A 13,512-nucleotide genomic window follows, 5' to 3' on the forward strand; every position below is an offset into this window, starting at 1 on the left:
GAGGGACAGTTGCTGCAGGAATGCAAGACTGTTCTCCATAGCACATCGCTGTATCTAGTGAATTTGACCCTGGAGCCTCTCAGGGAGGAAACCTCTCTCCATAGCTTCTAATGCATGGGGTGTGAATGCACCCATGGTGCCCTGCTGTCCCTGTGACAGAGGAAAGTGCTCGTTTGGAGCTCCTTGTCCTGCCCAGCCTTGAGGAAATAGATCCCTTTGGGTGGCCAGGATGTGAGTCTGTGGACAACTGTGTCTGGCAAGGGGGATAGAAAGAGCGCTGAGCATTTCCCCACTGGTAGTTCGCTTGTGAGATGAAGCAGCTTAGAGAGAACAAACTCAGGCTCCTCTTCTCAGGACCCAAGCCCCCAAGGGACTAGATCTGGTGGTACCTGTTGTCCCTAGCCAATCAGGGGCTGAAAAGAAGGAATAGCTCTCCTGGACTCCAGCAGATAGGCAGCTGCTGCCCTCTCCAGAATCTCTTTACACTGCAGCTGGCTGATTTTGCTGGTAAAGTCTTTGGCTGCATGTATCCTGAGCCACTATGTTGCTGTTGATGCCAAACTCTGCGTCTGGTGCCCTGAATGTGTTCTGAGCTCCTTCTCAGAAGCAGGTCTATGTCTCTAGCTGACCAGAGAGGCTGAATCTCTCGTTTCAGCTCATGCTCCGCTCCCAGGGGCCCGTAGGGTTTGCAGACAGGTCTGGCTTCAGAACTGGGACTAGTAGATGAGGCAGAGGGCCTGGGTCTAAGGTCTAAGTGTTAGCTATCCCTAACTAGCATGGCTCTGACTGGGCTACATGCTGTGCATGGCCCAGGCTTGCTGTCTGCCTGCACCCAAGGCTGGGGGATGCCCAGGGACTGGTTCTACACCTTAATGTCTGGCTCAAGCTATTGTGCTTTGGCAAGTGGCAGTCAGTCCGTTTCCTAGGTGCTCTGGCTCAGAGCTGTGGCGTGGGGTGTAAGAGAGTCTCTTCACCCCCAACATGAAAGGAATAGGGTGAGTGTCAGCTTCCTGGGTTGGTGCAATACCCTCTCTATCCTGTGCACTGCAGTGAGACCCTAATTTCCCCTCCCTTCCATGCTAGGGGCCCATTCCAGCCCTAAGGACTCATCCTTGAGAATGGTCCTTCCATCCCCCAGTACCTCATTATGCCAGCTCAGGAGAGGCTTATGCCACTCCTCAGCTGCCCATTGGTGCTCCTGCTTTGGAGATAGCGAACACTGAGGTACCGTGCCAGCTGGAGGTTTATAACACTCTTGTTAATGTGCTGTCCTCTCTTCAGAGTCTACATTGGGGAGTGCCTGACTCTCACGCCTGTTCTCTCTGACCTGCGAGATGATGGTCTCTGTAGCGCCGGGGAGTGCATAAACCCTCAGGCAGTGGCTGGGGGCATCAGGTTCGTGGGAGGAGGCATAAGGGGTGAGACAGACACGGGGTGAGACGGGCACAGCACAGACAGAATGGGAAGGTTGCTCCTGAATATCTCCCTCCCTCTTAGCAGGAGAGCGAGAGCTTCTGGGCACTTTGTCCTCCCCAGCTATAGGGAGGCCCTTTCCACTCTGAGCAAGGCTGGGTTTGGAGCCTGGGATTTCAAAGACGGGGGCTAGGTCGAGAGGGAAGAGGGCCAGTGGGTACAGGGAATCCATTTGCTTTGCTGTGGGAACAGGTCAGAGGGCAGCACCCCCTTTTCTGCAAATATTCAGATTTAACCCACTCCAAACATGGGGCCTAGCTTCCTAACCCAGCCCCTTCTGTGTCTCTTGGCTCAGCGGGAGGCTGCTGACGTGTCTGTGCCCCAGGCAGTCTGGTCCCCAGAATGGGAGGGAGGTAGTTACGAAAGCACCTACAGCCCTGTGAATCCACAGCAGCAGAGCACAGGAATGTCTGGGGCAGTTCAGGCTGTGCTTGGGCCTGAACATCTGCCCCCAATATTACTAATCATCTCTGCTACAGTGGTGCCTAAGGACTAAGCAAGCCTGGGGCCTGCTGAGCTAGGTGCCGGGGCCTCGCAGGCTGCCCTTGCCCCCCTTGTTAATCTTTCTGGTGGCCAGCGCAGTGCAAGGGAGCCATCAGAGTCCTCAGGGTGAGGCTGTAGAGGGGGCAGCTAGGCACTGTGGGTTCCTGAGGTACCAGTCAGAGGCAGGTGACTATCCCCCTCTTTTATCCAAGGCCTTTCTGTCTGAGGCCATCCCCTCTGTTCCCCCAACAGGGAGATGACCTGGCCCACAGGTGGAGCCCACACCCATCCCTCTCTTAAATGTCCTTTGCCCTCTGCAGTGGTTTCCCAGGTCTCCCAGCCTGTCACGGCCTCTCCCAGCCCAGTCAGGTCAGGATCATCACTGCCATTGCACCCGGGGGAGACCGAGGCACATGAAGGGTGTATGTCTTGCCGAACGTCATGCAGCGTTTCAGTGGCACAGCTGGGAATATAACCCAGGTGTCCTGATACAGTTGGGTGTCATGACTCTGTCCTGTGTTATAACCACAAGACCATAATTCTCCTCACCCAGACTCATTGGAGGGTGGGGGATCCTTTCTCCCAGCCTGCGTCTGGCTGGGGTGGGGGAGGGAGCCCTGTTTACTCAGAACTGACTCAGGTTGGAGCTGCAGTTTGCACTCAGACTGCCTGATTCACTGTCCAGAAATAGCCCTGTGTAGTGTGCGTGGCGAGCCATGCAGCTCTCCAGCCTGGGGCTATAGTCTCTGTAATTAGTCTCTCTCTGACTCCCAGCCGGTCACGTGTCTCCCACGGGGCAGCGGGTTGGCACCCTGCATGGGGTGGTGCTGAATCCAGGTGGGTGAGAGGGTGAAGGTGAATTGCTTCCCTGCAGGAACATCCGACGGACCATGAAAGTGGGGCTGGATCCCTCTGTGAGTATATGGACCTGGGGGGAGGAGGTTATGTGGGGGTGGGGCTAGCAGGAGCAGCTGTGAGCGGGTTGCTGAATCCCTTTGAGCCACGGGGAGTACTTTTGTGGGTGCTGCAGTTCACCCCTCGGTCTCTAGCCAGGGTCAGTGCAGGTTGGAAAGGCTGTTGCAAGGCTTTTTGTGCACCATCACCACTGGTTTTCCTTTGTTCCCCTCCCTTTCATTGCTCTGCCCTGACCTTTGACCCATTTTCCTCCCTCGCTCTCCCTGGGCTGGGAATGCACCTGGAGCTGCGTGGGTGCTTGTGTGGCTGTGCTATGCCAAAACTAAACGCACTCTGCTCTGTGGCCTGTCAGTCATTGTTCAACAGTGGTCCAGGACTGGAATAGCAGGGGGCTGCATCTGTCAGTCATTGTTCAACAGTGGTCCAGGACTGGAATAGCAGGGGGCTGCAGGTTTGGACTGAGGGTGCTGGCAGGGCTGTGGGAGGGAGGTCTTCATTGTCCCTCTGATGCTATGCGTGTGCCTGCTGCTGTACAATCAGTCCCTGATTTTCATCCATTTCTGAGGGAAAAAGCTGCCAAGGCCCAGTGTCTGCTCTCTGGGCTCGTCAGAAACTTCATCTCAACTTGCAGAGCTGTTTAATTGTTGGCAGCAACCTTTGTGGCATGTGACCCGTATCTCTGTGGGTCCATCAGGCCACTGGCTTCCCAGACCAGTTGAGATTGGTTGTGAGACTGAGCTGGTCAGGGTTGTGATTATGTGTCTGCATATCTGTATGTGCACACACAGCTATTTTTGCTTCCTTAGCAGTCTCCTGCCACTGATTCACAGGACACCACTGGCATCTGCAAGGCAGGTGATCACTCATGCGCCCAGGCAGATGATGGGAGCAACCTGTTGGGAAGGAGTAGAGGCCAAAAACCTTTTGAAATAATTCCTGGGATTGGGATTGTCAGGCTTTGGGGAGTAGTAACAAGGGGTTGCACCTGGTGGTGGGATGGGGCTGCTTGGGAAGGCACCTCAAGGGGTAGCCTAGTCCCCTGCATACCAGACAAGTGCTGTATGGCTGGTGGTTCCTTGCAGTTTGAACAGGTACCAGAGAACGTGGATTAGTGGTTACAGCAAGGCACTCAAAACCTGGAGTTCTGGGATCATCTCCCAGATCCTCCATGGACCTGGTATGTGGCCACGTTAACCTGTATGAAACAAATGATTCAAACAAACCCTTCCTCGTCCCTCCCTTTCCTGTACATTGGAGTGAGTAATAGCACTGTACTCTGGCCCAGAGCCAGGAGTGTCAGGGAGCAACATCTGACAGAAGGTGAGGGCAAGAATGTGCTAGGACGGGTTTTGTTGCGTGCACACTGTGTAACTAATGAGCGAGCGGGGTGCTTGTTCACCCAGATCAATCTGGGGAGCTCTGCAGGCTTTTAGATAGACACATGTATCCTCTCACCTCCCAGGAGCATGTTAATGAATGAGAACCATGTCCCTCGGCACCAGGTGGGGATTCGTGGGGCCTTGGAGAGGCATGGTCCTGCCCTTCATGATCTGCAGGGGATTGAACCCTTCACTATGATTAGGAATTACTAGTCTTGGCAAGTCTGTTTTGTCTCGATGCCGCCTGTCCTTTGGGGCTGGGGGGATTGCTTACCTTTTGTAACAAGGGTCCCATCTGGGATGTGATTTGCAGCAGTGTACCAGAGCTTGAGATGCCATAGGTGACCCTGGACACTGCAAAGAAAGGTGGGGAAGGGGCTGGGTCCATGCATGCTGCTTCCCGAGGTGGCTAGCAATGTAGATAAATCCCTGCTGTGTGAGTTTGACTTTTGTCCTGAGAACATCCCCTTAATAATATGGCACCAGCTTCTGCTTGGTTTCCTACTCCAGTGGGAAGCAAATGCTGCCAGACTCTGGGGGCTCAGATCATGGGAGGGAGAGTGCTGTGGAATCAGTGATTCTGTGGCTGAAAGCAGACAACAAAAGCCATGGAGGGAGCTGGCAGAAGCAAACCCTTCCTCTGGTTGTTGCAGGAGCAGCTGCCCCAGAAGCAGGTGGGATGCTGTGTCTGGGTTGATTTTCTGGGGGGATTCGAAGAGGATGAGACATTTGTTGGGGTTCCCTTGTTTTCTTTTTCCCCTCCTCAAATGTCCTGGGTGGGCTCCATTGGAAGCAGTATAGGTTGTGCCTATTTCTCCTTCGATCCCCACTGCAGGGCAAGGCAGGCTGCTCCACACTCATCCGGTGGAGAGGAGGACTCTAGGTGCCTCCCTCTGGGCTATGTGAAGCTGTGCTGCTGAGCACTCTCAGTGGCCAAGCCATAAAGCTCAGATTGAGCTTCACAGCTCATGCAAAATCTCCAGGTGCCCTTCTGGCCAGCACTGCCTTGATACAAATCCGAGTCTTGGGAAAAGCCCTGCTCTTGAAACAGCCCCTGGCACCAATAGGCAATTGTCTCAGGTCCCTGGTTCAGTTGAAGAAGTGCTTTAATCTTATTTTGGCTTTAAACCAAACTTAGTTCAGTTTAACTTTTAGTTGCTTAGGAATCAGTTTAAACTAAGTGGCAGTCAGAGCATCCACACACTGGCTTGCTCCAGTTCAACTAAATGCGCTTAACAAACAATTGAAGCTAAACCAGAGCCACTCTCTCACGCACACCCAGACTCTGCCCTATGTCCGTGCAGCGGCCTGGGGAGATTCATTCCAGGCCATTCCCTTGTGCTGGGGCCCCTTGTCTCTGCTCCTGAGCAGAGTCAGAGTGACTCCTTAAGCCAGCAGTTGAGGTCGGTGAATGTAGCACCAAGCTGCCTAAGCCCAGGGGGTTAGGATGTCTTGGTGCAACCTGTGCATTTGTCTGCGGCTAGGCACTCCCTTCTGGTTAATGTCATCTGCCCCAAAGGCGGCTGCAATTCAGTGGGACTGAACGTGCATCCTGGAAGACCCCAGACTCCTGGGGGAACCCTGTTAGCAAAATGCAGCCGGATACCTCTGTGTTGAGGATCCCCTAGAATGCAAGAGGAGACGCTTTCCCCACAGTGGCCAGGCTAGAAATGGGGTGGGTTTGGGGTCAAACGCCATGGCACGCATTGGAATGAGCTTCCCTGTCTTATCTGGCTCACTGCCATATGATCCAGGCCCAGTTATGGGTGCTAGAAATGACATGGCAGCAGGAAGTGGGAGAGATGAATGTTCGTGATGTCTGGGCACTTTACTGGGAGTGCTGTATTATGGCTTGGTCCAAGCAGGTCTCCCCCACAGGACTCAGTCCCATCTGTCAGGCCCAAGTGTGTTGTGAAGGCCCTGCCCCATGTCCTGGCTGGGAATTAGTGTGTGTGTGGGGGGAGGGGGAGTGGCCAGCCAGAGCCATTGCCTCCGTTTCCTGCATGTTAACTGTGATTGCTGCTGCCACCACCTGCAGGCAGGGACCTGTACTAGGAGGTGAGACCTGAGTCACATCCCCCAGAGTCACACAGCTGCCAGTGCTGAACAGAGCAGGGCTGAGCAAAGGGCTGTCACTCAACCTGCCTGCTCCTCCCCACAGGGGTCCCAGTCCCATGCAACATGCTACCCCAGCTGGTGGGCCAGGACGTGTGATGGGGAACTGTGTGTTTATTCAGTGGGGGGACGAACAGGGCCAATACGTGGGGGATTGAGGGGTGGGGAACTCAGTGTTTTAGTCCAACACAAGTATCACTTCAGGAGACTGATGTCATAGGTGATGCAGGGGTGGAGTGCAAGAGGGGAAAGTCCAGGTCAGTGGCGCCTGGGTTTACATGCCTCCCAGTTCCTGCTTGCTTGGCCCCCCCATATCTACGTGAGGACCCATCTCAGCAGGCAGCCCACTCACACCTTCCTCCCTGTAACCCCTGCCCAGGAGCGCCAGCGTCTGGAGACCATCCTGAGCCTATGTGCGGAATACACCAGAACTGATGGCACCACAGACGCAGGCAGCTCGCACCAGCACTTCCCGAGTGTCGAAGATGCCACCACCAGCATCCTGACAGCCAGGAGGCACTCCAAGGGCTCCACCAGCCTGGCTGCCTTGGGCCTTGGCAAGGCCATAGAGGAGACTGGAGAGGCCACAGGGCCCCAGCAGAGGGAGAGCCTGGAGAAATCGGACGAGGAGAATCTGAAGGAGGAATGTAGCAGCACGGAGAGCACGCACCACGAGGTGAGGGAAGGCAGGGCCCAGTGCATGGAGAGAACCCACCAGGAGGAATGGGGGGGTCAGGGCCTGCCCAGTGCATGGAGAGAACCTAACAGGAGGGGTAGGGGGGTCAGGGCCTGCCCAGCATGGAGAGCACCCACCAGGAGGTGAGGGGTCAGGGTCTGCCCACACGCACCACAAGGTGCGTGTGGGCGAGGCCCAGAGCACAAGAGAGCACCTGCCCTGAGGTGAGGGGGTGGAGTGTTTTTTGGGATGGGGTGAGGAGGGGGTGTCCTGCAGGGGACCCTGCTGCTGCTGGACTCAGACATGCTTATGACCCGAGCTGGGCATGGGCAGTGATGGATTTCTGGGTGTATCAGAGGAGGGAGGGGCTGTGAGCTCTGGGGCAAGGCCCTCTTTTTGCTGAAGTTATGTGCGCACTCCCCACTCAGCAAATAAGCAGTTCCCCAGTGACATCACCGTTTCTTCCAAGCAGCACGAGGACTCGACAGGCTCCAAGACCAAGGAGGCTGCCCTGCTGGAGGAGGAATGGGTGCAGGTGCTAGGCCACGTGGATGAGCTCAAGAGCCATGTCAAGGAGCTGGAGCAGCAGCTGCAGGAGTTGTCTCATGAGGTGGGGGGAAACCCTTTCTACTGCTCCTGGTGTGGGGGAAGGGTGCAGGACACTCACTGTGGGCCAAAGCGGAGCCCTGTACTGGACAGGGGTGAAGGGCCCTGGCTGTGGGTTCGGAGTGGAACAGTGCTGGGGTGAGTGCATCAGGCATCCCCAGCCCCACTTCTCTGGAGTTCTGTGGGACTCTGCCCTTAGAGAGCTTTGACCGGGCTCCCCTCCCCTTAGACGGGGAAGGCAGGGAAGCACCCGGACCAGACCCTTAAATCTGACCCCTTAAAGTTTTGTTTGTTTGTTTGTTTTTGGGGGGGAAGAATGGAGGGTCAGAACTAACCCTGACAGGTTGGGTCTGGCTCTGACTTGAGGCTTCATGGGGCCTGTCTCTAATTCCCATGTTTGATGGAGCATAGATCTAATGAGGAGAGCATGTGAGGTCTGAGAACCATTGAACCTGAGCCGTTAGTCTCAGCCCTGACCTCCATCTGGGCCTGACCCAAGTCCAGTTGCCCTTCTTGGCTCATCTCTCCTAGCAGAGCCATGTCCCACCCAGGCGTTGCTGTGCCTCTGGGGGGGCCCTGCCGTGAGGGTGGGAGATGAGACTGGCAGGGGCAGCACTGCTGTAACATGGCTGTGTTTGCCTAGGCGGAGATGGAGCGGGCACTGCTGCAGGGGGAGCGGGAGTCGGAAATGATACAGCTGCAGCAGGAACAGAAGATTGTGCAGCAGCTGCAAGAGAAACTGTGCGAGCTGGACTCTAGCATCCAGAAGGAGCGGGACATGGTAAACCCCAGAGCTGAGAGTTCCCCTGTCTGTGCCTTGGAGCAATGAGTGCAGGGTGTACTCCCAGAGCCCCCGCAAGGGGCTGCTTAATCCCAGGTCCTCTCTCTGCTGGAAAGTGTTGTCCCTGCACACATACTTCTGGCTCTGATGCTAAAGAGACTGACCTTGGAGTAGGATGGCATGGGTTCTGTGCACTGCACACACTGGCCATCCGTCCCCAAGAAAGCTTGTGTCATCTTCCTTTGGGGCCCCCTTCTCAAAGAGTTTCCCATCACCTCCTGGGTGGGCATCTAAAGTGCCATTTCCCTGAGGAGGGGGCTGCCCCAGGCACGTTCACAGCCAGATAGGAGGTGCTGGATTTCTTGCAGCCAGCTTGAGACTTCCTCTACTCAGAGCATTTCCCTTCTCTCTGCTGTCATCTGGGATCCTGGGGCAGACTGGCCACTGGCTCGGGAGCTTTGTCAGCCTGCCGGGGGTTGGAACTGTCCATTCTTGGGGCTCTGGTGCGGGAGGGCAGCTCCTTTCGGTGCTTGGGGTGCACTTTGGGAGTCACCTTTGCACTCATTGAACCTTTCCACAAGGTGCCAATCTCTGGAGCTTTCTCTGTTGGCCTCAGCCTTCACCTGGGCAGCGCATGGGTTACTGGCCCATCATGCCGCCTTGCTTCCTACACTAGCCTTGGTGTAGGACTAAAGAAACAGGTTTTGCAGTGAGTTTGTCAGTTCTCTATATGCCCCACCAATCAACAGCTCCAGGTGCTCATGTGCAAGTGGTGATGAAGCTGCAGTGCTTAGCTCGCTGGAGACCCTCATGTCGCTCCATTTAAAGCATCATTCAGCTTTGACCATGATGCCATCATGGGGTCATTAATTTCCCAGCTTGTTGGCTGAGACGTGGTTGCCAGAACGCTGGAGCAGAGGGAGACAAGAGCCAGAATGCACCTTCCAAAGACCATTATCTCAGCCTCCCTTCCAGATCTGGGGTATTCCTTGCTCCATGCTTCTTAACAGTGGAAACAACACCTCCACACCCATGTAGAAATGCACACAACTCCAGAAAGAGATCTGAATGCAGCTTCCTCTGTGGTACCTGTGGCAACCTTCCAACCCTCACCCCTGAATGTCCCTTGCAATAACCTCTGCAGGACAAACTGTACTCCCATTCCCATCAGAAACTGCACCAAAACCCCCCTTCCTGCTGATGATTTCTGCCCTTCACAGCAACAGAACCCTCTGCTGGTGCCCCCTCACACAGGGACCTGTCTCAAGGAGTCTTGTTGGAGATGATCCATTCCCATGCAGGAAGGTAACTGACTGCACTGGACAGCAGTCCCAGGCTTGCTGGAATGCATCACTCAGTGGAGCAAGGATCAGTGGGAGCTGAGCACATTCCCAACAGTGAGATCAACTTTCATTCTCTGTTCAGCTCTCTGAGAACCTTTGCCCTTGTCCCTCCAGGGATTCCGTACTGCCCCACACAGTGAATGGATGTTTGTGCTCGCCTTGCCCTCTCCATGGCAACCCAGTGGGATGTAGCCATACTGGCACCATGGCTGAAAATGCACCAGGTCCTGATTAATTTCATTGGTGATTATTTCTGAGACTGGAGGAGGTGAAGCCTGTGAGTGGCAGGATGCAGGCAGCCCCTGCCGCGCAGATGCAATGTGCTGGGGTGTTTTTTTTTTTGATTTTACAGCCCTTTTAAAAACCATTTATAGTGAAACAACCGGCTCCATATGGAGTCATGAGAGGGACTAGAAGAAACCACACTCCCAAAGTCTCTGCTGTCTTAATCTTCGCTTTCCTAATCAGTCCGCACTAAACTCTCTCTCTAACAGCGCCCACTCTGAAATGTGTCTCTAATCCCTCATGCCTCTGCATGCTATGAGGCCCCACATAACCTCCAGTACTTGTGCACACAGCAAACACCTGGGCCTAACTTGGGCAGCTGTTCTTTAGCAATGCTGTGTCCTTGTGACATGTCCTCTGAGCCGCCCTGGGCCAGGAATCGGTGCTTCTGGACTAGCACCTAAATCCACCTATTTGTATAGATTCAGATTTCCATTAACCCTGTTGGAGCATGTGAGAGAGAGAGACATGGATCACTGTTCGTAATGTTCCTGGTTTTTAAATTCCCTTCCGAACATGTAATCACATAGTGCAGACAGAGGAGAAGGTGCAGGGGGCCCATTAGGGACAGTCAGAGTAACTGCAGCTGGACATGTGTCTTCGGGAATATTGTTTGCTTTACCCAAAAGATGATGAGAAATCAAAGCTAATAATAGACTATGATATTTGACTTAGGTTGAGAATTGAAGCTTTCCTACATGTTCTTTATTCACCCTGGTCTGAGTGAGCAGCATGGAAATCCATTCTTCACTAGCGAGCAGCCCCACTGGCTGCTCCTCTGACCAATTAGACCCTCTCTGTGACAGCTGTGTGACTGCTTACCAATTGTTAGTGGCATGGCATCCCTGGATCCAGGTTAATCTGGGGACATGGTTGCCCATTCTAGCCTAGCCATAACCAGCTGCTTTGACCCACTTCTGGTTGTAGTGGAGATGGGTTCCTGGTGTAGCTAGTAGCCTACCCTGTGGGGCACTGATGTGGATTCTCATGTTGATAGGGAGTCTCATGGTTGGTTACAATGGAGTGTTTCCTGGCCTCTTGCTAGGAGTTGGTAGAGGGAGAGGGGGATTGGGGTAGTTCCTCAGAGGATGTTACTCGTATATTTTTCTGCATTGTGATTCTGATGGTTTAACCACCACCTCCTAAGGTGAAGGAAACATCCTGCGTGACATTCTGGCTCTGCAGGTATTCTTGGGTTCTTTCATGGGGCTAACTGGGCTGATGTGAGCTTCAGCATGGAGAGCTAGTTGCAGGCTGAGCACCTTGGGGAACAGGGATGGATTTGCTGCCAAGTGGCTTGTTGGTAGCCACAAGGTATCATAGAGGTGAAGGGCTAGTTCCATTCCACCAGCCCTGGTGTAAATTTGGAGTGACAGTGATGTAAAACTGGTGTGAGTGAGTGGAGAATCAGGCCTGGAACTCTCTAGGGCACCACCTCCCTCCCCTCTGGCCACTGCAGGAGCATTCATTATGGTCTGTCTGTTCTGTGGAGATGCCCCACACCTGGTATGCCCCACTTCATACCGGGAGCTGTAGATTTAACGTTTCCTGAGAGCTCTTTAATTGTGAGGAGGATTTTGCCTGTGGCTTTGATGTGGTGACTCTGCTTGCAATGTGGGGTGAGTCTGACCCAGATTGCAGTGCAGAGCAATGAGGCATCTCTGATTAAAGCGAGCCTCCTGGCTTTCACACTGAAGTGCAGTAGACACCTTGAGTGCATGTGGGTTTCCTTCCCAATCTGGAGACGTGACACTCCACAGCACTTTGTCAAGTTAAACAAGCCATCTGGCATGAAGATGCTGGCATGCCTGCAGATTGCTAAAAGGCAGCAGACTACTGCAGGGATGAGGAGGTGGCAGGGTACTTGATACAGCTCTGCCCAGGAATTCTGTTGTCACTGAGAAGCAACTGACTTAAGTGGATGTAACTAACTGGGCTTGTATGGCAAATTCTATTCTATGAATAAAAATGAATTGTGTGATTTCATGCATGCGCATATGTAGATAGGTATTACAATGTTGTCTGAAATGCTGGGTGGTCATGAATCTTACTCACATCAGTCTAGTGCAGGACATCTGGCAATCTTTGGCACTGGAAATTTGGGCCCTAAAAGCATAACATTAGTGGTTAAAGATTTCCTAGAAAATGGCAGGAGCTTGTTTGGATGAGCCCAAACCCACCATTTAGCAGCTTCTGAGTGTGATGGGGAGAGCATGGATCTCTTATTTTGGAGACAGCCCAAGCCTTCCAAGGCTTGTACCCATGTTACTGCATGGAGGGGTGGTACTCAGAGTTATAAGGTGAAAATACTCTGACGGGTTGCTTTCTAGTGTTTAGAGTATGGGGCAGGAGTCTGGACTGCTGGGTTCTATTCATGGCTAAACCACTGACTTCCTTCATGTTCTGAAACAAGTCACTTCACTTGTTAGTGCCTCAGCTTACCTACTCATAAAGTGGGTTTCATAACACTTCCCCTCTCAAAAGTGTTGGTAGGGGTAATCAGCTTCTGTTTCTGACTCTTCAGATAAGAGATTCCCTAGAAGCCACAGAACATTGTGCCATACATAGGCAGATGTTGTAAATGCTGGTAGTCACAGGCTCATACTTTTTTTTAAAAACAATTGCCCGGGTAGCCAGCACTCTGTGCCGAAAACCAGAAATAATAAATTCTAGAGCTGAGCCTAAACTAGTCCCAGATCTTTCATTCATAGCTTTTAAGACCAGAAAGGACCATTAAATCATCTAGTCTGATCTCCTACATAACACAAGCTAGATCATTTTATCCAGTTACTGCTGTCTTGAGCCCAGTACTCAAGTAATATATTGCAATAATCTGACCATCCCAAACTTCTCAGCAGTTTAGAGCCAAACTTCATGGCTCAAACCATTTCTAAGATAATCCGGACTGCCCTGCTGGAGCCACCCTGTAAATAGACACTTGTGCCCTGTCCAGGCAATTACTGCCACGGTTGGTATCTCATTCAGTCACAAACTTCTCAGCGAGTCCCAAGGGTTGTCTCATGTGACTGTGGATTTGAAAACAATGCAAGGATTGGAGGGAATATTCATATTTTCTCTTTCTACTTTGCACTAACTGGTCTCATCATTCTGCATTGGTATATGAGAGAGTCTCACGTTACAGAGTGTTAATGCAGATTTACCCCAAACTAAGGGTTATCCAGTCTGGGGTTTCTCCCATTCAGTTTGTTACTTATTCCTGTAGGTGGAGGTAAAATGGCCAGGATGGGAGGAAGGATTGTCACGGGGCTATTGCTAGGGAAAGGAAGACAAGGTTACTTATCTCTGTAACTGTTGTTCTTCGAGATGTGTTGCTCATATCCATTCCATTTAGGTGTGTGCGCGCCGCGTGCACAGCCGTCGGAGAAACTTTTTACCCTAGCAACACTCGGCGGGTCGGCTGGGCGCCCCCTGGAGTGGCGCCACCACAGCGCCGCA

At 53.0% G+C, this 13,512-nt stretch overlaps 1 protein-coding gene across 9 annotated transcripts in view; it reads left to right on the top strand.

The window, feature by feature from the left end:
• The window catches only part of PHLDB1 (pleckstrin homology like domain family B member 1), a 116,630-nt gene that overhangs the window by 58,748 nt on the left and 44,370 nt on the right, over positions 1-13,512 (top strand). For all 9 annotated transcript variants that reach the window (XM_075073504.1, XM_075073505.1, XM_075073508.1 and 6 more), the window contains 3 exons: positions 6,745-7,041; positions 7,514-7,651; positions 8,291-8,428. In XM_075073504.1, coding sequence (XP_074929605.1) covers positions 6,745-7,041; positions 7,514-7,651; positions 8,291-8,428 — 573 coding nt within the window. The remainder of the gene's footprint in view (positions 1-6,744; positions 7,042-7,513; positions 7,652-8,290; positions 8,429-13,512) is intronic.

The sequence above is a fragment of the Chelonoidis abingdonii genome, chromosome 18, assembly GCF_003597395.2.
Source record: "Chelonoidis abingdonii isolate Lonesome George chromosome 18, CheloAbing_2.0, whole genome shotgun sequence".
NCBI classification, from domain to species: Eukaryota; Metazoa; Chordata; order Testudines; family Testudinidae; genus Chelonoidis; species Chelonoidis abingdonii.